Raw genomic sequence first — 25,409 nt, 5'->3', positions numbered from 1 at the left:
AATGAAGACGGGAGAGTAGTTTGTGTTACACTTGTCGGTTTAACAGATACATCTATGTTTTTGTGGCGGCCATGTTAGTCGTGCTGCCGGTGGAATAATGTGGTATATGCACATTGCAGAGCTTGCAAACTGTGTTTTTTCTGTCGACAACACGAACGTTGTCAACATAACTCACTGGAAATCCAAAATACTTCCACACCGGCGACTTCAGTGAAAGAGGAGGGGGTTCAATTTCTTTCGATGGGTCTCCTGCGTCTGCAGTTGCCATGCTGTCTCGTGGCTGTTGTAGCTGTTAGGTTGACGCGCATGCGTGAGTTTTTTTCCGCTTGGCAAGTCAAGCTGCTGCTGACGTGATATAGGGGTGGGGCAGCATCGACGATTCCATTTTTTGATTCGATAATCGAGATTAAGCATGAATTTCGATCGATTTCGATTAAAAATCGAAATCGTGACACCCTTATTCAATCGATGTGTGGCTTATTATGATAGAATAACAATTGGCGGACACACAATAATATAATTGGTCGATAATAGAAATCTGGAATTTGACCGTTCAAAAAAATTTATAATTTTGACCCATACCATGCATTTTTTGCTATAATGAAAAAATATACTCATGCAAAATTAAACTGGTTTTGTGGTCCACGATCACATGTCAACATTTGGTTACATGTCCCACAAGTTGGAAACACTTGAAAGTGCTTGAAATTTCACTTAGCAGCACACAACACAAAAACATTTAGAGATAGTTTGAAGGATCTCACCAGGTCTTCTTGATTTTGCTCCTTTATTCTGTGCAGCTTTTTTTCTTGTGGCCCTAGTCTCTCGTCTCATGGCACGTGATGAAGACGAATGCTCATCATCCTCATCTGACTGACTCAAAGACTGTTTGCTGTCCTGATCAGATCCTGTTTTCAGAGCAAAAATTAGTACTTGACATACATTACAGTTCCCTAAACCTCCATTTAATAAACTGAATAACTGGCTCTTTCATTAAGGATGGACATTGAGTGGGTTTGACAAACCACCTGTAGAAAACGCTCTTTCATCTCTGACACTTTAACAGACATCTGCACCAGACACTTTCTTAATATCACTCCATATCTCTATATAAACATATGTACATTTCTGATTGTGTTTCACACAGGTGAGTGGGCGTGACAAAGAACCTGCAGAAACACTCTCTCCATATGCACTGGACACTTTACTTAAAACTCCATCTTACAAAGACTAAAAAAGGAAAAACAATGCTTACTTGTGAATTTGTACCACAAATCATATTGCACTACTTATTTTCATTAACCTTAAACACCTTCACCATTACTGAACCGATACCGAATTGTCCGTGTCTGCATCGAGGTGCACTAAAGAAACAGTTAATTTTAACATTCCTAAGCGAGACGCAACATTTTGTTCCACTGTATGTCCACACATGTAGTGGAATGACAAAGCTCGACTTGACTTGACTTTTACCAATACACTGACCAATATCCTGGCAACTGACAAATGGCTCCACCTCATGGTTTACTGAGGGAGAGGAGCACTGGTGGAAAAACAATCGATTAAGTTCATAATAATTCATGACTGAACTGCAGAGATGGGAAGTAACGAAGTACAAATACTTTTTAACAGCACTTAAGTAGACTTTTCTGCCATCAGTAGTTTACTCCACTATTTATTTTTCAGTCAACTTTTTACTTTCTACTTTTCTCCTTACATTTTTACACAAATATCTGTACTTTTTACTCCCTACATTTTTAAATTGCGCTCATTACTTTCGTTTTAATGTGCTTCATGGCGAGATCTATATTATTTCTTATCATTGTGCAATTTGAACGCCTTTTTCATTCAGTCAATTTATTCTTTGTCATTTTCTGCTTTATCAATCTCTAATTGTGCATCGTCAGCTTGTTTATTTCAGCTTACCACGGAACCCGCTAACGTGGATGAGATAGGGGGAGTCAGCGATGTAAACATAATATTGTTATGTTTATACCGGGTAATAAGATGCGTTTTGGTCTATTGAATCACAGGTAAAACGAGAAGCATTCCTGTTCAAATCTGCTATTTAAATTGGGTTAAAGTCTTTTGTCCACTTTCCACCATGGTGTGCTGTATTTCTCTGATCTTTCAATCTAATACCGCAGGGGAAAAAAAACTATCAATCAAGTGCTTTCCCTAAAGCAATTAATTACCTACGAACATGTTATGCAACGAGGTTTGTGTATTATATACACTGTAGCCTTCATTTAAATTTGCTAGATAGATTTTTAGATAAATATTTTAGAATATCAAAAGTATTTATACTGAGGGATTTATGAATAAAATATAATGCAAAGGATCAGGAATTTATCATGTGAAAATGATGCAAAAATGCATTGACGGCATTAATAATCTTAACTGTTACATAAAATATACACAATACTCTAAAAACAAACAAAACAAAAAACAAACAGGGAAATCATATGAGCTGCAAGAGTGTGCTGTTTGCAGAAAATAAGCAGCTTTAGCAAAATGCAAAAATTTTTTTGTAGTCAAATACATTCAGTCTTTTATTTTATCAAAAGAAAAAATTGTTTTGGACAAAATGAAGTGTTAAATTTAAGACATTTATTAGTTATAAATACAGTAAATAGGCAGAAGAATTACGCTTTAGAATATACGACCGAGTATGGCAGCTGTTGTTCTTAACAGCGTAAAGTTAAGTTGTGTCCAGGTGATGATACACACAGGACAACTTTTTGAGCAGTGTTGTTGGACAATATTATACAGTGAGATGTTGCTTTGCTAGTTTGCAGCTGAAAATTGACACAAAAAATAAAAATGTATAAAATTTGAAATGTAAGTTATTTTGTACAGATGTATACATCATGTTTGTGTAGTTAACCTGTGAAACTAAAACAGGTTGCAGTACTTTTTACTTAAGTACTTATTTCAGGCCATACTTCTTTACTTTTACTTGAGTCATTTTAAACCTGAGTAGATGTACTTCTACTTGAGTAAAGGATGTGTCTACTTTTGCAATCTCTGCTGAACTGTTTTTTTTAATTAACTTCAGGAGAGCAGAGCTCAATTTTGTCAATGAGTAAATATAATTAAGCCTACTCACTGAATCTACTTTTTATTAGATTCAAAGCATGATATATTTTTCAATCCATATGAAACAAGCAACTTTTCATTTTCCGTCTTTCTTAGTACACAATGTAGCAGCAGAAGAGTAGAGCTTTAAATAAGCAACCAATCAAAACCCTTTTTTGAATGAGATGCTAACGGTCTAATCAGATTCAACGATTTATGCTAAGCTAAATATGCTGCCACAAGATCCAGAGACCAGCTGAATGGATAAAAAAAAACAACAGTAAACCCAATTGTTTAACTCTAGGGGAGATGTAAAACTAGACTATATTTTTTAAAAGTGGACTGGTAATTAAACACTGAAATGTAATTCTGTCTTACCAGACGAAGATGAGCTACTCCGTCTGAAGGTTTCCTTGGCTTCATGGACTCTGCGACGCTCTGGTCCAGACACTTTGGCTGAGGTAGATTTGGCTGTAGACTGTTCTGTGTTTTCCTGAGTTTTTATAGTAGCCCTCTTTTGACTAGGGTTAAAAGGAAGGGGGTAAGGCAGGTTTATCATCTTCTGCATGCAACAATTCACAGAAAACACAAGAGTAAGAAGGCATGGAGATCAGGCCTACCGTGTGGATCCTTGGCTGAAAGGAACCGACTCCTGATGCTGCAACTTCTTCCTGAATCTCTGACTGCGCCGTAGCTTCAAGCTACTTTTGATGGCAGTCTTATAGTCTGAAATTATTTTGCGTATGTTCTCCTCAAAAAATGCTGACAGGCGCAAAGTCATACTGTAAATCTGTAAAACACCATCAATGATATCAATGAGACTTTTTAAACAAAATAAAGATGAAGCAGAAAAAGACTAAATGTATGATTGCATTACCTTTGACCGTTTGTTTGGCGTATAGGCTTTAGCATTGGCAAAAATTAGCCTGGTGTCCTTACAAACGTCTATGGGATTTTCATAGTGGTCTTCTTCAAGAGTCTGCCGCACAGTTCCAAGGTCCATAGGAGTGTCAATTATATTAGTGTAATCCTGGAGACATTTAAGACACATTAATATAAAGATTTAACTGATATAATTACATTAAAATGCAGGACAAACTAGTCCCTAGTGATGTAACAGATCACAAATTGGATCACGTTATGGTTTTTTAGTCACGGGTCAGACCATTTTTCAGATCAGTCAAAAAGGGGAGGAGACAAATGTCATTTGCTTTCCTTGTATTACAGAAACAGCACTGTAAGAGACTTTTGGTTTTAACAAACAGAACGTATAAGCTGTAATTTTATTAAAAATAAAATGAAGAAATAATCAGCTGAATAAAAATAAATAGTAAAATATTAAGTACTGTGAAAAAAATAAATAAATCACTGTTACTACTACTGTTGCTTTAACATTATAATTTGTACAATTCATATTTGTTTTTAGTCTCATGTTTAATAAATGATTCAGTTCTTCACTCATAAAACCTAATGTTTCATTGCTAGATGAATCATTTTTTAAGAGTAATCATTCAGCGGCATATTTTGATAGCTGGTTGTCGCCACCTATTGGTTAAATAATGTAATCGCTGCCTAAAACTTTCATTTGAGCATGTGATGGTGATTTAATCTGTACCATAAACATCAGTGATTATCTAAACTATAAACTGTTCTCCCAGTACTTCTGTGTTATTTGACTCTTGATTTTTGCATTTTCAGATTTGAATGCAGCGATTTGAAGAATTAACAAACATGTAAATCACCATCATTTATAATTTATGTTGTGTGGGTGTTGAGATCCCTGTCTTTTAATGATCAATCGTGCAGTTTACACTGAATGCATTAATGCAGGTTAAACAAGTATTTACAGAAAACACCTTTAATAACCTAAGAAACCCACCATATCCTGAATAACCTACCACAACTTCTTCCACCATCATTACATTTTACAGGAAAGTCTTTCTTACATGCGATTTGAATGACGTGAGAGGCGATCTCGCTGTGATCGTTACACATTCAGGATTAATCTACAAAATATAAAAATTAATAATCCGCGGGTCACGTGTGTTCCAAACCGTGGGTTGTGATCTGTACAAATTACGGATCAAACGTGATCTGTTACACCCCTACTAGTGACACTATAAAATGTTAATAAAAAGATATACATTTTTAATTATGAAATAATCCTTCAATAAAATAAAAAGGACAAATTGTTCACACACCTCATTTCGATATTTTAAAACCCATTGCACACTCTATAAAACACATTACCCAAACATTAACCCATTTCACTTTCCCATTGAATCTAAATATGTGACATGAGCAACAACAATATAATGACTCAAATTTAATGACTTATCCTGATTTAACGTGGACCACTCTGTACACAAAATTAACATGGCAATTCTTTTTTCCAATGTCCTGTACTCGTTTTGTAACCAAGGTGATCCTAGGGGTCGATTTGACCCCAGGCTCTTTTAGTATAATACCATGTTACAATAAAAAAAATACAAAATTTTCACATAGAATAGGAAGATTCACAGCCACCAAACAAATGTTTTCATTTGCGATATGGGGAAAATATCTAATTGCAGATATTGTGATTTCGATTTAATTTTGTAGTTATCTATATAATCTGCATTGTGAAACAGAAAACATATTACCACAGCATCTAGCTCTCTGCAAATCTCACATGGTTGCCCACGGAAGCTAAGCAGAGCTGCGCTCGGTCAGTACCTGGATGGGAGACCACATAGGAAAGCTAGGTTGCTGCCCTAAGTGGTGTTATTGAGGCCAGCAGGGGGCGCCCAACCTGCGGTCTGTGTGGGTCCTAATGCCCAGTATAGTGACGTGGACTCTTTACTGCTCAGTGAGCACCATCTTTCGGATAACTCCTGACCCTCTGTGGTCATTAAATGTGTGGTGTGCGGTCTGGTGCAAAATGGCTGTCATCGCGTCATCCAGGTGGATGCTGCACACTGGTGGTGGATGACGAGATTCCCCCCTATGTGTAAATCATCGTCTGCGTCTGGGCGCTTTGAGTGCCCAGAAAAGCACTATATCAATGTAAGGAATTATTATTATTATTAAATTTGTTTTTAAATATTCAGAAAACAATTTTTTTTCTAAATAAAATGACCTTACATGAAATTAGGGAGATGGTATAGCTTATTACAAAACAAAAAAATAATAATTCTAAAAATACAGAAAATTCAGCAAAACTAAAATGTTTTTTTGTAGCTTATATTGTCTAGAAACAAAATAATAATCACAGATGCTACACAAAATATCACAACATTAAACGTACAGCTGTATTACTGCAAAATGGCAAAAATATGTGTGAGGCGGAAGTGTATATCAACAATTGCAAACAATTCTGCGACAGCTTTTACAAAAGACCTGATTTTGTTCAGTGTCTGTGACTAAAACCAAGATAATTCCATATTACCAACAAAATTTTTTTTTTTATATTAATTCGTCTATTAAAGCTTCTGAAGCAGCAGATGCCATCATCCCACTTGTTGGCACTTTCCTGTTTGTTTTTTATTGTGGGCGTTCTGCATAGTTTGGCTGCACAATTTTGATTGGACAGAACGAAAGTGTGCTCACTCAATTAGCTAGTAAGACTGTGACTCATACAGCAGTCACGCATTTGCTCTGGGTGGGGGAAATTAAATAATATACATTTCATATCGCAGCCTCTTGCGATTATCTAATCGCAACGTTTCAAAATGCGATTGCGATTCAATTTCGATTAATCGCACAGCCCTAACAACAATAAAATTTTCTTGTGAAATAAACAGCTGATGAACGCAAGCAGCTTTTTTATTATTTACGTCAATTTTAAGTCAGAATCTCGAGATTAGGAAAGAAAACCCTTTCCTGAACATTTATGCTTTTTGTTTTTAGAGACTCACTGGATAATCGCTTTGATCTACGGGATCCCGGAAAGGCTCCGAATCCTCACACTCAAACATGTAGTCCAGTAAACGTTTACAATGGTCCTTCCAAGCATCCCTGTCCAGCACAACCTCCACTGATGGCTGTCAAAATCAAGAGAAGGTGTTAGAAAGAATTGTGCAGATACATTTCTTCCCAATCAAAAGTACTCAACTCTGCTATTATGCTAATGAAGTATTATAAATAAATATATATCTTACACTACCTGGCGAAGTCTTTGTCCAGCTGAGGTTCCCGGTGCATCAATGTCATCCATTTCCTGAAAGCGACATCTGAATCAATATTGTGTTTTCCAGCAAAATGAGATATCAAGCAGAACAAACGCACCTCATCGTCAGAGTACTCCATGTTCTCAACAGCATTATAGATCTCCATAATGTCTGTACAGTGAAGTTTACTGCCATCGTATTGGGAATAAGATTGTTAAGTTACAGATTATCACAAAAATAAATAACTGAATTAATAAAATTACAAGTGGATTTTTGGAAAAAACTGTTCAGAACCAACCTTATGAACTTAATGAGAACATTTGTTATGATTTTTGCAGATTGTGCAATCTTGCTACGAGGTTCATTGAAGGTCTTGGCATTTTGTTCAATGAGTTTTACATCCCAGATTAGTGCCGACAGCCTCCTTTAAAAAGAATACAATCAAAACAAAGAGACATTAAAACAAACCAAAAGCAGGCTACGCAATCTTACAATTAAGTCACTCCTAATAAAATAAATAAAGTGATAATGTCTGTGCTGTAGACGCAATTAACCCAATTCACATGGGCAATGTAGAAGTATTAGTACAAAATGCTGCTGCCAGACACATACAAAAAAAAAAAAAAGAATTTCTCCAGTTTTGGCTTCCTTACACTGTTTACCTCTAGAATTTAGAAATTAATTTAAAGCATAGCATTTCCCTAAAATATACTGATGAACTTTTAATTACGTATCAAAACACCAGAAACTTGAGATTTTTCCTCTTGTTGGGTTAATGTCGGATCGAGTTGGCCTGATTCATCATGCAGAATGAGCTGAAGAGAACCATCTAATTGGTTATTCAGTAACAATTCAAAATGAAGAACAAAAACTAAAGTTGCCTATTAAATTAAAAGATTCAAGCCAGGAAAGAACACAACATTTTTTGCAACATTTCTAAAACGATTGCAAACGATATGGATCATATTATCAGACATATTTCCCTGAGTGAATCCCTCTGTGCTAAGGCACAATTACTGTGTTAATGGTACTAAACGACTTTTTATGTTCGTCACAAGCCAACAACACTGTTGCTTTTCATCTGTTGTTTAGCATTGGCTTGATGTGTCCCATCCCTAAGAGTGACGGGGCCTTTTCAAGTAGGGATGCAATGATTACAGATTTTGGTAGTACAATTATAGTCTGCGGAATAATCATGCTGTTCAGTAACCAAATAATACAGCACAAAATAATTTTAAAAACAATCAGAGAAGTCCATTTCTCTTTGGACTTAAAAATAAGTGAAAAGAAAGTTTTTGGCTTTTAAACAGAAGATAAATGACAACAATAAATAAATAAATGCAAATAAGAATAAATATAATCGTTTTGTCTAATGTAAACCCAACTATCATATTAGCGAAGTGTTTCCCTTTTAAAGAAAACAAATGTAGACAAAGGCTGCTGAACCTCTCTCTGGAAAGGCTTTTGATTAACTATATTATGAACTTGTTTGGTATTTTCATTTTGTATTGTGTTTCATTGTGTATATTCCATACAAAGTACGAAGCTGATCGGCCAGTTCTTGTCACGTGACTTGTAACACTTTACTTTAAACTAGCACACATATGGCATAACTTAGTTTAGTTGGAGCAGTTTTGTTCAGTGCAGAAAAACGGTGTTGAGAGGCATTTACGATTAACTATGAAGAAGTATGGTTAATAGTGAAACCGGTAAAACGCTGCATCCTTATTTTCAAGCATCAACTTTTTTGGTGGATGATCTTTCAATGGATGAATCTCTTCAATAAATATATATTCTGTGATTCAAAGACAAACAATAGTCTTGAAGTTTTGATGAAAATGTGGGTAAATAACCCAATTAGACACTGGAGAGTGTTTTCACATACAATAGATTACTAGCTATCAAGACTATAATGTTCTTTAGAGCTATAGATTTGCTGTACTGATGAGCAGCATGGACGTTCATTAAAAATTCTTATTCTGTTTATACAATTAAAAAGAATGTGATGAGGGTGTAGAGAATTCATGGAGAGGAAGGACTGATTACAAACTTCATTTTAAGATGGCTACAACGATTAAGCTACAAACCTGTAGAAGTTATGCTTGAGCCGCAGTTTGATGGTGTTCAGATCGGTGGGATATGCAATGACAGTACAATATGTAGGATACTGAGTGAGGTCAACTGGACCAGAGAAAGGTGCAGTAATATCTGTTGAAATGGACAGAAAATTCAATTTCAAATCACATTTAAAGGGAAAGCTCACAAAAAAAAAATATGTTTTTAAATGTTTTACCCACCCTCAAGTCATTTCAAACCTGGATGTCTTTTGTCTAATTTTGGAAGACAAATAAAAATATTTGTAACATTCCCAAGCCAATTTTGACCATACTTTGATTTTTCAAAATGTTTTAAAGATTTTACAGTAACTTAAAATGGTGGACAGACGAAACTTTTCAACTTAGACTTTAGTCATGTAAACATTGGTCAATCTGCATTGCACATGATAAAAGATAAACTGCAGCTCTAAACTAGGGATGCTCAAAATAACCAATTAACCATTAAACGAAAGGGTGCGTTTGTAACCGATTAATGGTATCAGTTAAACCATCAAAAAAATATTATTTTATATATTTCTGAAGTTTGGCTGCATAAGGGGCTGTTCACAGCAAACATGCTTTTTGCGTTGAGAAGGGAATTTTTTGAATGGCTTAGTAACGGCCGTGAGTGTTTATGCACCCCGCGCACCTTATGTTATGCTGTTGCACGCTGTGTGCTCGCGGTTGAAATAAAACTCACCCTGAGCGGAAAAGTGCGTTACGTCAGTCGCGTCTTTTTCAGTCTTCAATCAAATGAAAGCAGAGTAGGGTTTGCCTGCAGTGTTTGTGTTGTCAGGATAGCGGATAACTTTTAATGATGGAGGAGAGACTTTTGGTCGCAGTTTCAAGTTATGCAGAGTTGTATTACTTTACAAATCATGAATATCACAATGTTATTATATATTACAATAATAACAACATAGACAGCAACACTCACGCACGATTGACCAGCTGCTTCAGTCGTTTCCTATAGCACCACGCTTCTTTTTTTCTGGTCAACATAAAAGGCAGTGCGGTGCGCCTCACATTTTTAGAACAGAAAAGCGTGATCGGCCCCTAATGTGCAACAAATATTTGTTGACTTGCGGGATGGTAACATGCAAACACACGTGTCTACAGATTTATTTTGTCAAAGAAGCAAAATGAAAGAAGGATATTGCTGGTCACAGTTTGACACAGACGAGTTGACAAACCAGCGCTGATACTGATCGCCTCTGTGCTGCCTGGAGCCGCGTCATAAACTTAATAAATAGGCTATTGAAGATTTAGTGATTTAGTGTACAATCAACAAATCAACCTTTTTTCCATTTGGAAATTTTGTTATTTATAGTTCTTATATCAGTTTTTAAAATAACCTACATAATCTACGAATCAAACAAATCCAAAGATTTTCTTGAATTTTTCATAATGATAACTCCGCACCAAACTGAAGCTTTCATTTTAAAGCTTATAGAACATGCATGCAGATTAATGCAATAGCATATGTCCACAACAAAATTGTTATATGCTTTAGTAGCCTATACTTTACAAAAAGTCCTAAGGCACACAGATGAACCGCGAGTGAGACGGGGGAAATATGTCAGTATGACAATCTTTAAACTAATGACTTTTACTAAAACGTTAAAAGGGGTTTTGTGACATAATAATAACAACGAAGCATTAATTAAATGCATATTTTCAGTGGAGCGATCGATTTAAAAGCCTGAAATTTTTATTTGACGGTAGAAAAATAAACATGATTGGAAAAAAACAGCCTATGTCAGTTCTTGAAAAGGATTCCATCAGTGTTTTCGTTTTGTAATCTAAATTTGCCATTTAAGTGAAAAATATCTAGAGCAGGCCTGTTATTTTATTATTTTTATTCAGCTTATTCTTGTTTTCTACGCTGTCGGAAACACTGCAGGTGTGTGAAATTGCTCTGTTATGTTCTGTTTGCTGTTCGCATGTTAAAATAAATCAGTATTTTAAAATATTTAATGCGTCACAAAATAGACACGTCAATTTTTCTTTTTAATTAAATAATATTTTAACATTTCTTTGTTAACGGATAATATTCGGTTAACAAGCTACCGTTGTCGGTTGGTAAAATAAACCAAAATGAGCATCCCTACTCGAAACATCTGCTCGACTAGTGAGAACCAGTGTGGTTTGCGGTCATGACCTCCATCTTCAGACAGAAATAACACCAACTGATTCATATTCATAAATGATATTTACATGGACTCTGAATGGATGGGCAAAAAACTGAACTGAATGCGTTCAAAAAAGTATCTGTGTCCCAACGATTAACAAAAGTTTGATGGGTTTGAAACTACATGATGGTGAGTAAAATCCTAAAAATTCCTTGCTGAAATGACAAAAAATAAAAAGTGTTTATGAAAAACTATGGGGGAAAAAAGAAAAAGTATAATAGCAAAATCAAACGTACCCACAGTCATAAGCTGCTCTATTCCTGCAATGATACGTGCGCTCTCTTGTTCCCGACCCCTGTCCCCCCATTCACCCGGCTGAGATTTATACAGGATATCCATCATCTCCTCATCCGTCACTGGTACGCCCGCACTCGCTGACTCCGGCTGTTCAGCTGCAATATAGAGAGCCAATCCTGAATGAACAGCTTTATTCAAACTAGAAACCAAAGTTGGTTGACAAACTTTAAGTCCCAGCTTAGTCATGTAGTATTTCTCAAGCCAACATCAAAGACATCTGGCAGGAAGCACAGTTACTGCTAAGCGGTTGCTAACGTGTTGCTAGGTGCTTGCTGGACAGTTTTAAATGGTTATTAGGCAGCTGATAGGGTACACTGGGTTGTTAAATGACATGCCTCATTTACACATTTGATCAAATCCTAATACTTTGTAAACATATCTAGCATGTAATAGCATTTAGCTAATTGTTGTTAGCATGTAGCTAATCACTGCTAGCATGTGTAAAACATGGGAAGTCCCGTTTGCTACCATGAGTCAAACGAGCCAATACCCAGCTCTTGACTATATTCTGATGTTGAAATATTTCTGTTGTTGAATGGTTGCTAGGTTAGTCTGTTTTGTTGCTATGGATCTGATTGACAGCTAGGAGTAATGATACTTCAAAGCTTCTTGCCAGTATTAGGGATATAGATCAACCCCGATGTCTCTATGACAGTTAAAAACTGGACATGATGTAAAATTGGCTTGCCATATTTATTATTGAAAATATAATGATTACACCAATAGGTTTTAGAATGAAAACGATCCACATTCACACTGGCGTTTCACCTAGCGTTTCTGAACAGCTCTCCGTCCACACTACACCACTGAAAATGCACATCACGTGACCACACACACATTCTGGTATACGCTGCAGCGTATGCAGTCGTCTGAGCTCCAGGCAGTCAGCGGGTGCTTTGAGCACATCTCCCCGGGTTCAGAGCAGCACAGATCGGACAGTTCATCAAGGATCTTCTGCTGGATTTCATCTCACTATTGTTGTTAAATATAATATTTAATTAATCTTGTCTCTATCTAATGGTCTTTTGAATCTAATACTTGTTTTCAGGTTTTGGCTGAGCCCAAAGATAAGCTAATATATTAATGTAACCACGTACATTCTGCATATTGACTGATAGCTTGCCTTTATTTCCTATATTGTATACATGTACTGTTCGTTATACTTTTGTAAAAACCATTGTCGATTATTAAAACTGATATTCAGCAAAAGAGAGGGTATGTTTCATATTTTTCGAAGACAATGAAAGGAGGCAGTTATGTTATAGGCTCCGTTTTGTTCTAAATATGCATACAGTGAAGATGATGATCATATTAATATGTAGCTACACGATGCCTCAACATTTTTTGAGTCTGTTAAGTTAATATTAAAATGAAAATAAAGCAGTTCCTTATATCAGGTTTTCATTTTATTGCTAAGATAGTGAAACAACGCATCCAGGGTGATGTTAATGACATTATAAAGTAGCATACACTGTTTTTACCCAACGTGTCTTTGGGAGTTTTCCATATCAATCTTGCAAAGTCTAAACTTAAGGAAAGGGTGCAAGACTGAACTTTGTGAACTTAATATTAAAGAAAAAGCCCCAATCAGATTTTGTTTTCAGAGGTCTCCGTTTTACCCCCATCCACACTGAGACGGAGCAGCAGCATTTTCAAACGAAACTGGCCTCTTCAGCGTTTTCAAAAAGCTCAGTTTTAGGGGCTCGAACACTCCGGGGTAGTGTAGACAGGAGGCGTAACCATAGCAAAACTTATGCATTTTAAAACTAAAATGTATTTGTGTAAACGGGGCCAAAGTTTAAGTAGCATAACAGTATGTTGTATTTCTCAAGGCAACATAACTAGAGCTTGACTAATTGATTGGCCAAAACGGCCTATCGCTACAGGCAGGAACCAAAACCTGGAAGTCCAGTCCAGTGGTTAAATGTGCAATATATAGGATTGACAGTTGTGGTTGAACTGGGTATTGCAGTCCAAATTCAAAATATTGGAGAGGCCCCTACTCCGGCGTCTCTATGTAAATGCAGGTTGCCAGATTGACATCAGGCAATCGGAGTGAGCGAGCTTGAGCCTCATTCACACTAGCAACGACTTTGTAGCTGCCTGACGCTCTCGGTGGTGACTGAAGTCACTAATGGGTGCTCCCATCTTGAGGTTGCTCAGATTAACATTTGGCTTAAAAACTCAAAATAATTTTTGTTTTGGACTGATTTTGTTAAATTTCAATACTTTTTTCGATTTCGTTTCAAGTATACGAAACCTTTGGAAAAGCAAGGGCAAACAAACATACTGCATTTAGTACAAAGTCGTTTAAATTCTCCCTCTATAAATGGCAAAATGTGCATTCGGTTTAAGATAAAAACTCAAGTAGTCAGAAGTACCATTTTCAGGAATAGCTTCCACATCCCATGGACTCAGCTTTTCGGTCTCACCATTGTCCCACCTGCAAAACAACAGAACATTATGTACAGAGGCCTTTTCAAAAGATTCTGTCCATTCAAACCAGTAATATGTTGGGGCTTACTTGACTTTAAAACACTGAAAATGGCTGTCGGGATATTCAGATTGATATGGCTCATGACAAACTATGGCCCCAAACCACCAGGCGTCATCGATCACAGAGCGAAAACGGTCATCTAGAAGAACCACAGGATGAACATAGGAACAGACATATTTTATTTCTGTAGATTACTCAGTGATTAAATTGATGCAGGGTACAACTATATAAAGTTATTCTCAGGTCATTCTTCCAACTTACTCGAAGTCCACACTCTGTTCCGCGCCTCATCGTAGCTTTGACGTAATACCAGAAAATCTATTACATCTGCCATATCATGATATCTAAGAATAAAAAAATGTGTTTAAAAAAACTAAGCATTATAAAAAAACAAACGTTTATCAGATATCCAACATTTACGCAATACACAACTTCATATCTTGCCAACTCACTTTATTGAAAAGGTTCGGTCTGTTATTTTGCCAGTTCCAGGGTCAATCTGGGTCAGTTTCAGACAGCATAATGTTGGAGGGCAGACTTCATATTTGATCCCTGTGATTTTCACAAACTCTTGGTCCTGGACACATAACATGATTTTAAAAGCAAAGATTAGGTGCTATGAGATGTTAAAGGCTAAATGCAACAACAAAAAAGCAAGCATAGAACATTGATTCTCTGTTGCTGGCCTATTTCCAAAAAGAAGTGGAGCGTTCCATTAACTCTTTAAATTGCACTCTAAAAAAAAAAAAAAAAAAGAATATTTTTGGCAAAACCCCAACATGTTTTGCTCTTACTCTTAACTCCATCTTCTTCCATGGCTGTTTGTCTAGGTTTATGGGGTACAGGTTCATCCGACAGACGGCATCCACATATGCCTCATGACCCTGACGGAAATAGATGACCTGCGTCCAAAATAATGGATATAAAAAAAACAACAGTGGGTTTAGACATGGATCAGTTGCACATTAATACAGAGATGAGAGAAACTTATTCTATACCTCATCTCCCATTTGAGGGACAAATGGGGACTTTCGGGGAACGACGTCAGTAATCCATGCTGGAGGACGGAACTCATTCGATATCTCTCTATTAATGGATGGCCTTGGTTTAGGGTGCTAAGCATTAAAAAAAAAAACATTTATTATTTTTTTAACTTGCATAAAAACAGACAAAAATTGAGTACTAGAGTCAAGAATAATATCTCAAGAGTTTAAAACAAATCTTCGGTACCAATTTGATACATTGTTTCTTAAATTTTAGGAGACAAGAAAGCATGGGATGCAGAGAGAGAGGAACAGGAGCAGCAAAAGACTTTGATCTGGCACTCAAACTTGGGTTGCCACAAGTATTGTAGTGCTAAATGTCAGTGCTGTAACTGTGAGTCTATTTGGTGGTTATTCAAAGTTGATACTTATTGCCTGTTCCACTAAGTGGTATGGTTCTTTAAAGAACGGTATGTATTTATATCCATTTCCACTGTGTAAAGCCTGGGACACATCAAGCTGACGCCAAGCAACTAGCGTTAATGAAATCCAACTGTGTTATTGCGTCTGGACCAAAAAGCTGTGCATGAACACACCAAATAGACAGTAGTCTACTAAACAGAGTGTGCATGAGAGGACATGTCTTTACGCACCCGCAGGTGGAAGTACTCTCTTTTTTTTAATCCACATAAGGATATCAAAACTTCCGATGCGCAAATCGCAAACGAAGCTGACCAAAGCTGACCAACAGCCCGACGAAGACCAAGGGTCAACCGCCAGGGTATCTAGCACCACAGTTTGGTAACAAATGATTGAACACTATTGGTTTGCAAAGAATCATAACTTGACAAAACAGGAAATGCCATTTTTAAATACACAGCTGGAACACAACACCATAATAAAAGGTCTGTGTGCAGTAATGAACCATAGTCAACCCAAGCTCAAACAAAGTATCTTTTCCTCTTTCAATTTGTGCACGTATATATTTGAAATAATGAAATGTGGAAAGTGCGATATGTGAACGGCCCTTCTTCTTCTAGCAAAATCAGGGTTTCTGCAGATATCATAAAGTCAAATTTAAGAGTTTAAGACCTTTTTAAGACCATTAAATATTAAATTTAAGACCTATATCACAATACCAAAAACACGCATACACAAGGAGAAAATGCAAAAATGACAATTAGTGGTAAAATAAATGTATTCAAATTGAACAGTACTAAAGACAGGTTAGATGCACCATTGAACTAAAGAAAACAAACAAAGAAACATCTTAAGGCTGGTGCCGCATCTCGCACCTCACGAAACGCACTAGGCTTTTATTCTTGACGCAATCGCCATTGAGATATTCTTTGAAATGGCAGGGGGCGGTCAAATGAAGCCCACTGTTAAGTCAGACGAATAAACAGAGTAGTAGTAAGTTTCCGTAACTATCATTAATATCATTGAAGATTTTTAAACAAATTGTTTTTTTATTATTTTTAGAATTTATTATAATAATTATAAAGATTTTTTATAACCATTCAAGATTTTGCAATATACTGAGCTGAGCTGCTCAGACAAGACATTAAAAGCCGCAGTTCTCAATCCTTGTCCTTGAGACCTTCCCCACTCTGCAAATTGTTTATGTTTCTCTAACAGATTTGTTCCAATCGAGTGCAAGTGCCTTATGAAGTGGACATCACAGGCTGTTGTCATGATTGCAGTTTGAAAGAAGTGTGTTCAGTCAAATTCAGGGAATTAAAGTGCGCAAGATGTCTCATGACTGTGGTTGAATAACCCTTCACACTTCTGTAATTAATATGTCTGAAGACACTGCAAACACCGTTTTGCAAATCATTGTTTTTAAATGAAGTGATCTTCATGTTCAGCTCTTTTCCCATGAGCAGGGGTAGAGAGCAGTGAACACTATGTAGAGAAGAGTACAATAAATAAACAGTTCCTCCTCTCTTGTAACAGTCTGATTATCTGAATCAAGTGTGTTAAACAGAGATATGCAAAATATGAAAGGGTTATGAGTACCAAGACGGAAAATCACTGCTTAAGACAGGGGTCACCAAACTTATTCCTGGAGGGCCGGTGTCCTGCAGATTTTAGCTCCAACTCTAATCAAACACACCTGAACAAGATAATCAAGGTCTTACTAGGTATACTTGAAATATCCAGGCAGGTGTGTTGAGGCAAGTTGGAGCTAAACTCTGCAAGATCACCAGCTCACCAGGATTGAGATTGGTGACCCCTGGCTTAAGTCAATATCTGTGCTGCAAGGCCTGTGAGATACCTTTGGTGTTTTGCTTTTGGCTTTCTTGTGCTTTCTAGGGGATGACGTCTCCTCTTCACCTACAGCTGGTTCCTCATCTGCTGGCTCTTCGTCCTCCTCATCCTCCCCCTCCTCCTCCTCCTCCTCCTGCTCCTCCTCAGAGCTGCTGATCCTGCGGGTAGTGCGGCGTCTAGAAGAATCTGATGTTCGCAAACTTATTCCTGCATCTGCCATCCAGTCGGAATAATCACTGGAGGAGCGGCTTCCGTTATGAACAAAGAGGCATTGGAAACCATTAGATTAATAGAGATGGCAATATCAATTGAAAGCATTGCATGAAAGAGCACTTTTCATCAGCAGCACTAAACTGAGTTCCAAAACTAATGACCGTTAACAATTGAACCCAGTCTTGATTTTTGCATTCTCAAAAGACATGATGCAGAAATGGCTTCATATGTTTTCATCCAAAGATGGGCAAAAATATCCTATAAAACATTTCTGAACAAAGCATGGTTTCCATCCAATGAGTCAAAGAGAACAAAATCGTCACTTCCTGATATACTGGTGCTGGATATCAAAAAGAAAAACTAAATTTGTTCTCGTAATGAATGTGCGGTGACTTTTGGAAGTGAAAGACCATTGTTTGGGAGCGCAGACAAGAAGTTTTGGGATGTAATATACTGAACCACTTTGATGACAGACTTTAGATGAGGGATGTTAGAATATACAAAACATTTCAGATTTTTAAAAATGTGGTCAGTCTGCTGGTTTGTCCAATGTTACTGTCATATTGCAACCATTTTTGTTATCACATGATCTGTTAAAACAAAATTCACATACATTATTTCATTGTGCATGCTGAAACTTATTCTGTAAATGTGTTTCCATTGTAGTTTATCTACATTTTTAAACTTTTTTTTTCTTACTTATGGCCCTTTTCCACTGAGTGGTGTGGTACGGTACGCTTTTATGGTCATTTCCACTGTCAAAAAGTACCTATAAGCGAACCATACCATGCTACTTTTTGGGTACTTAGCACAACAAAAGGCTACCAAAAGGTGGAGCAATACACGCAGCTGAACACTATTGGCTTACAGAGATACGTCACTCGTTCTTGCAACAAATCAGGAGAATGAAAACAAAGAACCGCCATTTTTAAAAACACAGCTGAGACATTACACCGTAATAATATATACATATAATAACGAGCCATGGCCGACCCGAGCACAATCAAACCTTGTTGTCGACTTGATGAACAGCCACAAAGCCAAGAAGAAGAGCAGGATCTACCCTGTGCCCCGTAGTTGTTTACAAGGCTGTCTAAGGCGTGAACGGTTTCACTTTCTCCAGAGAGTTGGCCGCTCGCCTAAATTTGAAATAACGAACTTCTTGACCTTATATTAATAACATGCACTTGATTATTGAAGTGCTTCTGACATCAGATCCATTCAGAAATTGAATCCATTCAGAAGCACGAAAAAACAAAGGAGACGCCAGAAAAAACAAAGGAGCAAATGATTCTTTCAGCAACCTAAAACATGAACAAACTGCCATGTTTAACTTTTATCATAACCTTTTGCACTATTATGAATTCAGAATGACGGAATTACTAACAGAAGTTAGATGTGCTGGTGAAGGACAAAGATACAGAGGAGAGATTTGCACTGTGGGCTATATGTTGCGTGTGGTTTTTGAACCCAAATAAGGACTAAATGTATGCTGTGTGTAGCTTTTCTGTAATTGGTAACATATCGGAGACTGTAAGGGGCTGTGTGTTCATATATGTTGCATTTATTTATTTATTAATTTTATATAACTACAGACGTTGCAGTCATTGCAATTATAGATCAGCAGTTATAATCAAATCATGTTCATAGAAAGGTTAGTAATGAATTTTTATACAGAAGTATTTATGTGTATAAAGCATCCGTTTTATGAGAAGTGCTTCTCATTTGATATGTGAGCGACCTGTACAGCTTTACTGTAGACATTTCCTCGAGCGAGAATGACGTCGACTGAAACCCTCTGTCGTACACCACGTCCACCAAAAGAGTACCATTAGTAACCTTTTAGCAGTGAAAACGCAAGCCCGATAAAGGTGACCCGTACCATACCACTTAGTGCAAACGGGCCATCATTGCACACTTTTGCGCATTTCAAAACGTATGTGCATCTTGGTGTTTCAATTCATCTTTTTTTTTAGGCGATATCCCAAAATGTGCATTATATTCGGTGGATGCTAACATAGCTATTGTTAGTAAAATAAAAATCTATTTTTTCAAGCTACCAACCAGTGGCAAATGTGGCAAAACCATGTCTGGCTGCTAGCTTTCCACACCTCTCACATGGTCGGCCACTGAAGCTAAGCAGGGCTGCGCCTGGTTGGTAACTGGTTGGGAGACCACATGAGAAAGCTAGGTTGCTGCCTAGAAGAGGTGTTAAAGAGGCCAGCAGGGGGTGCTTAACCAGTAGACCATGCTAGAACTAATGCCTTAATATAGAATGGAACATTAAACCAAGGTCTTGACTCTCTGTGGTTATTAAAAATCCCAGGATGTCTTTTGAAAAAGAGACTATCTCTGCATGTATTTATTGGGTTTTGCCAAAGACTACAAATGTAAATACAGACTTAGGTTCCACCTATGTTGTTATGCATGTTGACAGACGAAGATATTCAAGTAGATTTAAAAAAATAAAATAAATTCTTCTATAGTGGTCAGTTCGATTGCATGTTTAAGACCTCTGAAAAGCAGACTTGGGACATTTTAAGACTTATTAATCCCTTATTTTAAAACTACTAAAGAATTGAAGACTTAATACAGGGTGTTTACAGATCCTTAAGTCTTATGTTGTTTTTGCAATTCTCACACAATTCCCCTATGAAACAATTATTGTGATGGCGGCAAAAGTACCTTGAGCTATCGCTCTTCCATTCCTCTTCATCTTCAACAGATGAATCAATATCACTGCCTTCCACTTCACTGGCCTGCAACAACAACACAAAAGGAACGTTACAGACAAGTCAAATATGGGTCAACCGTGCTTTAATAGGTAAATAAAACAACCTCTGAAGAGGCGGTCTCCTCCCCCTCTTCGCATGAAAACTCAATGTACTCTTCAGCCAGATTCTCCTTGCGCTCCTGATTCTTCTGCCGTTTGCGAGACTGTGTACGTTTCAGGCACGGCCCTTCTTCATCAGAATCATCCTACAGGTGGAAAGATCTCACCTTAATGAGGTTCATTGACATCATTACCCATCATGAAGCAAGTAGGCCCACACGGAATCTGCACGCTCAGAATTCCGCAGATTTCTAACCCATCATTAATTCTGTTTATTTACTTGAGTAAATGTGTGTAAATCTATATTCAGTTTTTAAATCAATTACAGTAATATTATTGACTAATATGAAAATGTTCATTTGATTTATGCACAATGCCGTTGGTAAAGTAATATTTTCTGTCTTTTAGTAGATATATTATATGAGAGACTTGCTTTGTTTACCAAATAAAGTGTATCTAGTTGGATATGCATTTTAAATATTAAATAAAAGTTAAAGAGAAATTTTTTTTCACATATTATAGTTTTAGTTATCATACTCCCAAAAAAAATCCACAGAAATCCGCAGAATTTTACCAAAATTCTCAGCAGAACGAGCAAAAAACGTCCGCAGATTCCGTCTGGCCCTAGCAATGAGGAGGAACGTACCCTGAATGTGGAGTGGGTCACTCTCCTTTTCTTGGTGTTGTAAAGATTCACCTCCTCATCACCTTTGGCTGTTCTGAATGACTCCTGTGCCCTAAATAAACAAATCATGAAATATAATTATTTTAGAAGTTAGATTTAATGTACATTAATGAAAATCTCGAGTATTTGTGCAAGTCTACACATTCATGAAACTCGATCAGCCTGAAAAATGGCCAGGACACAAACAAGTGCACCGTTTGATAAATCAAGATTACTAAAATGAAAACATTATGCAACATTTCACTTAGTAATAATAATAAAAATAAAGTTGTCAATTTGAATAAGATGGCAGATGAGCAAAATTATTCGCTGTGGTGATAAACTCATTTGTTTCTTTGTTCTTTCATTATAAAAGCACATTTTAAAAACAACCCAGGGTTGACCAAAGTACTATCCAAACGACTTGGAAACAAAAGAAAAAGTACAGTATACATGCATAAGAATACATACATAAAATACTCAAATACATTAATCAGGCTCCCACAGTAAAAAGAATGGTTTTGAGTTTTGGTTTATAAGTGGCGAGTAGATTTACTCCAGAAAAGAAAGCACATAGAACGTTTTAATTGGATTTCTAATCATCTTAATTTTTCAGAACTTTCAGTGGTTTTTTATTAATCACTTAAAAACAGCAACACACATGAATATATAAATAAATAATAAATTAATTAATTAATAAAATAGGAATTTTGTAAATTGTATTAAATTTCAATTAGTTTTTTCACCAAAGCCTATTATTTATCCCAGATAATTTAGAAGGGAGACCATCCAGAGAAGAGCAAGCAGACTTTTTTGTTGTTGTTTTAAATACTATATTCAAAAAGGTGATTCAAAACTATATGATTTTAGAACAAAACCAAGACGAGTTAATGAGGAAAATTATAATAATTTTGATGAGAAATCATAATTGATTGCTGGAATGTTCCACAATTTAAAATATTACGTTATTAAACCCTTTTCTTCATCTACGTTAAGTGCCTTGTAGGGTTGGGTACCGAATACCTATGTAACCGGTACGCAGCTGACCAAATCTCAGTGCCTAATTTCAGTGCCACTGGTGCTGCGACAAGGATGTAAGAAGCGTCAAGGGGTGTATCAAATCACAGATAGGTACGTGTTTTGTCACGCCATCTCTAAACATTTAATTCTAAACAACTGTGAGGGTTACAGACAACGTCGTCGATGTTAGCCGTTTGTTCTTGCTGCTTAGGAATTTATAGAAGGCAAAGGGCACAGTACGACAAATCTGGTGAGCGACTACCTTTAGATTTATCAACACACGATCATGTACTCTAATGTAGTTTAATTTTTAGACTTTAACTCTACTTTCACTTCCATCCATTAACATTTAATTAATGCCCCCATGACAAACTGATGTATTGGATGCAAATATGAAGTAAGGACTGATGGAAGTGTGTTGTTTTAATGCAATTTGATACCACACACTGAATGGAAAACTTCTGCATATACGAGGGTCTGCAGTGCTTTACTGACTCTGTAGGTGCAGAGAATAGTGTCAAAGAGCGGTGTGTATATGGAATATCCTGTCGCCAATTGCGATGAAAAGTCCTACACGACGATAACAGTTTGACTAAGGTGTAAACATGTCTGTACTGCACTTCAATAATGCCACTAAAACAAAATTTAATTAAGACATGTGGAGTTTGCATATTTTAGTTCAATTATGACTTCATTCAGATTAAAAAAAAACAACAACTTTGATTTAGAGTCCATGTAAACCGAGTATTGTCTTAACCATGCTAAAATCGGAGTATTGTTGTCCATGTAAACATCCTCATTGACAACTCAAGCCCCAACCCTAGAAAGAGTTCACTGATTTTGATGACAGCCTTCCCACAGGTTAGTAGTAAGCTAATGTAATGTTAATTGCATAATGCAAATCTTAAATTCATGCCATCAAACAAATTATTAAAAGAAATATATTTATGCAATTCAATTCAAATATATAAAATATGAATTGATGTTTACTTTAAACTTGCTAAACTTACTAAAAATTATTAAAATATTTTTTTTGGTCAAATGAAAAGTTTTTCCACCATAATTCTGTGGCTCAAAAGTATTGGTTCAGGCACCATTTTGGCACCGGTACCGTTTTAAAAAGTATCGATTTAGCACCAGTATCAAAATAACCTTAAACGATACCCAGTCCGTTTTGACAAACTACACTGAGAAAGCACTATAGAATTAAAGATGAATTAAATTTTAAAAACATAAGGGATATTTTATAGTGTCCATGATAACAAATATCATGAATGTTTATTACAACCAGGCCTTGACATTAACTTTTTTGATCACCAGCCATTGTGGCTAGTAGATTTCCAACATTACTAGCCACTCATTTTCACAATTTTGCTGTTGGGAAACTATATTTCATTTGCATAAATTTGACTGACATGCTAATATTACTATATTTAGATGTTGTGTTATGTCCACATGCCTCCTCAGTCCACAAACTCCTCAGTTTCACTTTTTCTGTGCTTTTTGCTTGCTCAATGTGCAGGAGCAAATGGGTTGTGTAGCATTGAAATTAGTTTTTTTCACATGACTTTTCAGGGCTCAAAATTAAGGATTTACCAAATTTATCTCTGACCACACCAAAAATAAATAATTATTCATTAGCCACAAATTTTAAATGTTTCAAAACAAGCAAAATATAGCTGTACACATGCACTTTTTCATTCAACAAAACTTTTCTATAAAAAAAAATTGACATTTAAAAAAAAGAACTGTTGTCTAAAATATGCACAGTAATCTGTCCTGGCTAAAGATCCCAAATCACCAGTTAACTACATATAAACAGGGAGGTAATCTCCTATTAAAGCAATGTTATTGTAAAAAATGATAATTAAATTATATTCACAAAAATAACTGCAAGCAAAAAAAAGCAGGTAAAAAAAAGAAAATATACAGTGTGTGATAATGAAAGGATGATCACACGGTTAATGTTAGGCCTGTTAATAATCTGTTCAAAGAAAAATTTAAGTGAACGCTGCTGCTTACAAAAAGATATATATATATATATATATATATATATATATATATATATATATATATATATATATATATATATATATATATATATATATATATATATATATATATATATATATATATATATATATATCCTTATATAATTTAATATATAATATAAATTTTAATATATAATATAATTTATTAAATATAATTTAATATCTCTCTCTCTCTCTCTATCTATCTATCTATCTATCTATCTATCTATCTATCTATCTATCTATCTATCTATCTATCTATCTATCTATCTATCTATCTATATATATATATATATATATATATATATATATATATATATATCATCCTATATATTTTAAAATCTTGAGCTCTTGAAAGCAGCAGGACTGTGGGTGCATGATGATCACGGTTTGTCCCGTCTATTTCAAAGAGAACCAATCGCACCAGTTGCGTTTCCTCTAGGCACGGGTGCTTTTTAACAGTCGCGTGCATCACGTCACCTGTGCACACGGTATTCAACTGCTTTTTGCTTGCGCGAACACTGTTATTTATGTCAGTCGTGCTGCTTCTCAATTCTAAGATCACATTTGCACGAACATTGGGCCATCTTTATTGTCGAACCCTGCTTTTAAGAAAACTACAATTTAAAAATAATCTTCAACCATCCAAAGTGGCTAGTGGGAGCGACTGTCTAACCCGCCACCGCTGAAATCTACCCGCATTTGCCGGGTGTTAGTGTCAAGCCCTGATTACAACAATATACTGTATTTCTGAATACCAGCACATGTCGAAAATGCAAACAGATAAAAAAACAAACAAAAAAACTCCCCAAAAAAACAAAAAAAACAATTCACCTGTATCCACTTGGAGTCAGCTCAGGGATCACGACCCTGCGTCTCCAGGCCTGAAGGTCTCTCTCGGTGGCCATCTGACTGCGTGGAGCGTTCTGGTGCATCTGCCGGACTCCCTCCACCTGCCCACTGCGCCGCAAACCGACATTAGGTGGAGACTGAACCTCCATGCGCTCATTTACTGACACTGCAATCAAAAAAAGCAATACGTTTTATTTCTTTATAGAAACATAACCCACTGACTGAACTCTACTTC

At 36.3% G+C, this 25,409-nt stretch overlaps 1 protein-coding gene across 2 annotated transcripts in view; it reads right to left on the bottom strand.

Moving 5' to 3' along the window:
* brwd1 (bromodomain and WD repeat domain containing 1) overlaps positions 1-25,409 on the bottom strand; it is a 57,212-nt gene that overhangs the window by 6,046 nt on the left and 25,757 nt on the right. Inside the window, exons 19-39 of one of the 2 annotated variants that reach the window (XM_056473094.1) lie at positions 25,157-25,340; positions 21,255-21,345; positions 20,614-20,754; positions 20,461-20,534; positions 17,570-17,810; positions 15,307-15,423; positions 15,103-15,210; positions 14,761-14,885; positions 14,570-14,652; positions 14,336-14,447; positions 14,193-14,254; positions 11,751-11,906; positions 9,314-9,434; positions 7,525-7,650; positions 7,345-7,414; positions 7,220-7,276; positions 6,975-7,100; positions 3,956-4,108; positions 3,699-3,868; positions 3,457-3,599; positions 765-908 (exon numbers count right to left, since the gene is read on the bottom strand). In XM_056473094.1, the coding sequence (XP_056329069.1) occupies positions 765-908; positions 3,457-3,599; positions 3,699-3,868; positions 3,956-4,108; positions 6,975-7,100; positions 7,220-7,276; positions 7,345-7,414; positions 7,525-7,650; positions 9,314-9,434; positions 11,751-11,906; positions 14,193-14,254; positions 14,336-14,447; positions 14,570-14,652; positions 14,761-14,885; positions 15,103-15,210; positions 15,307-15,423; positions 17,570-17,810; positions 20,461-20,534; positions 20,614-20,754; positions 21,255-21,345; positions 25,157-25,340 (2,604 nt within the window). The remainder of the gene's footprint in view (positions 1-764; positions 909-3,456; positions 3,600-3,698; positions 3,869-3,955; positions 4,109-6,974; positions 7,101-7,219; positions 7,277-7,344; positions 7,415-7,524; positions 7,651-9,313; positions 9,435-11,750; positions 11,907-14,192; positions 14,255-14,335; positions 14,448-14,569; positions 14,653-14,760; positions 14,886-15,102; positions 15,211-15,306; positions 15,424-17,569; positions 17,811-20,460; positions 20,535-20,613; positions 20,755-21,254; positions 21,346-25,156; positions 25,341-25,409) is intronic. The other variant, XM_056473095.1, reaches the window with a different exon arrangement.

The sequence above is a fragment of the Danio aesculapii genome, chromosome 15, assembly GCF_903798145.1.
Source record: "Danio aesculapii chromosome 15, fDanAes4.1, whole genome shotgun sequence".
Lineage (NCBI taxonomy): Eukaryota > Metazoa > Chordata > Actinopteri > Cypriniformes > Danionidae > Danio > Danio aesculapii.
Note: the sequence above shows the minus strand (reverse complement) of the source record. Positions and strands in the feature narration are given on the sequence as shown.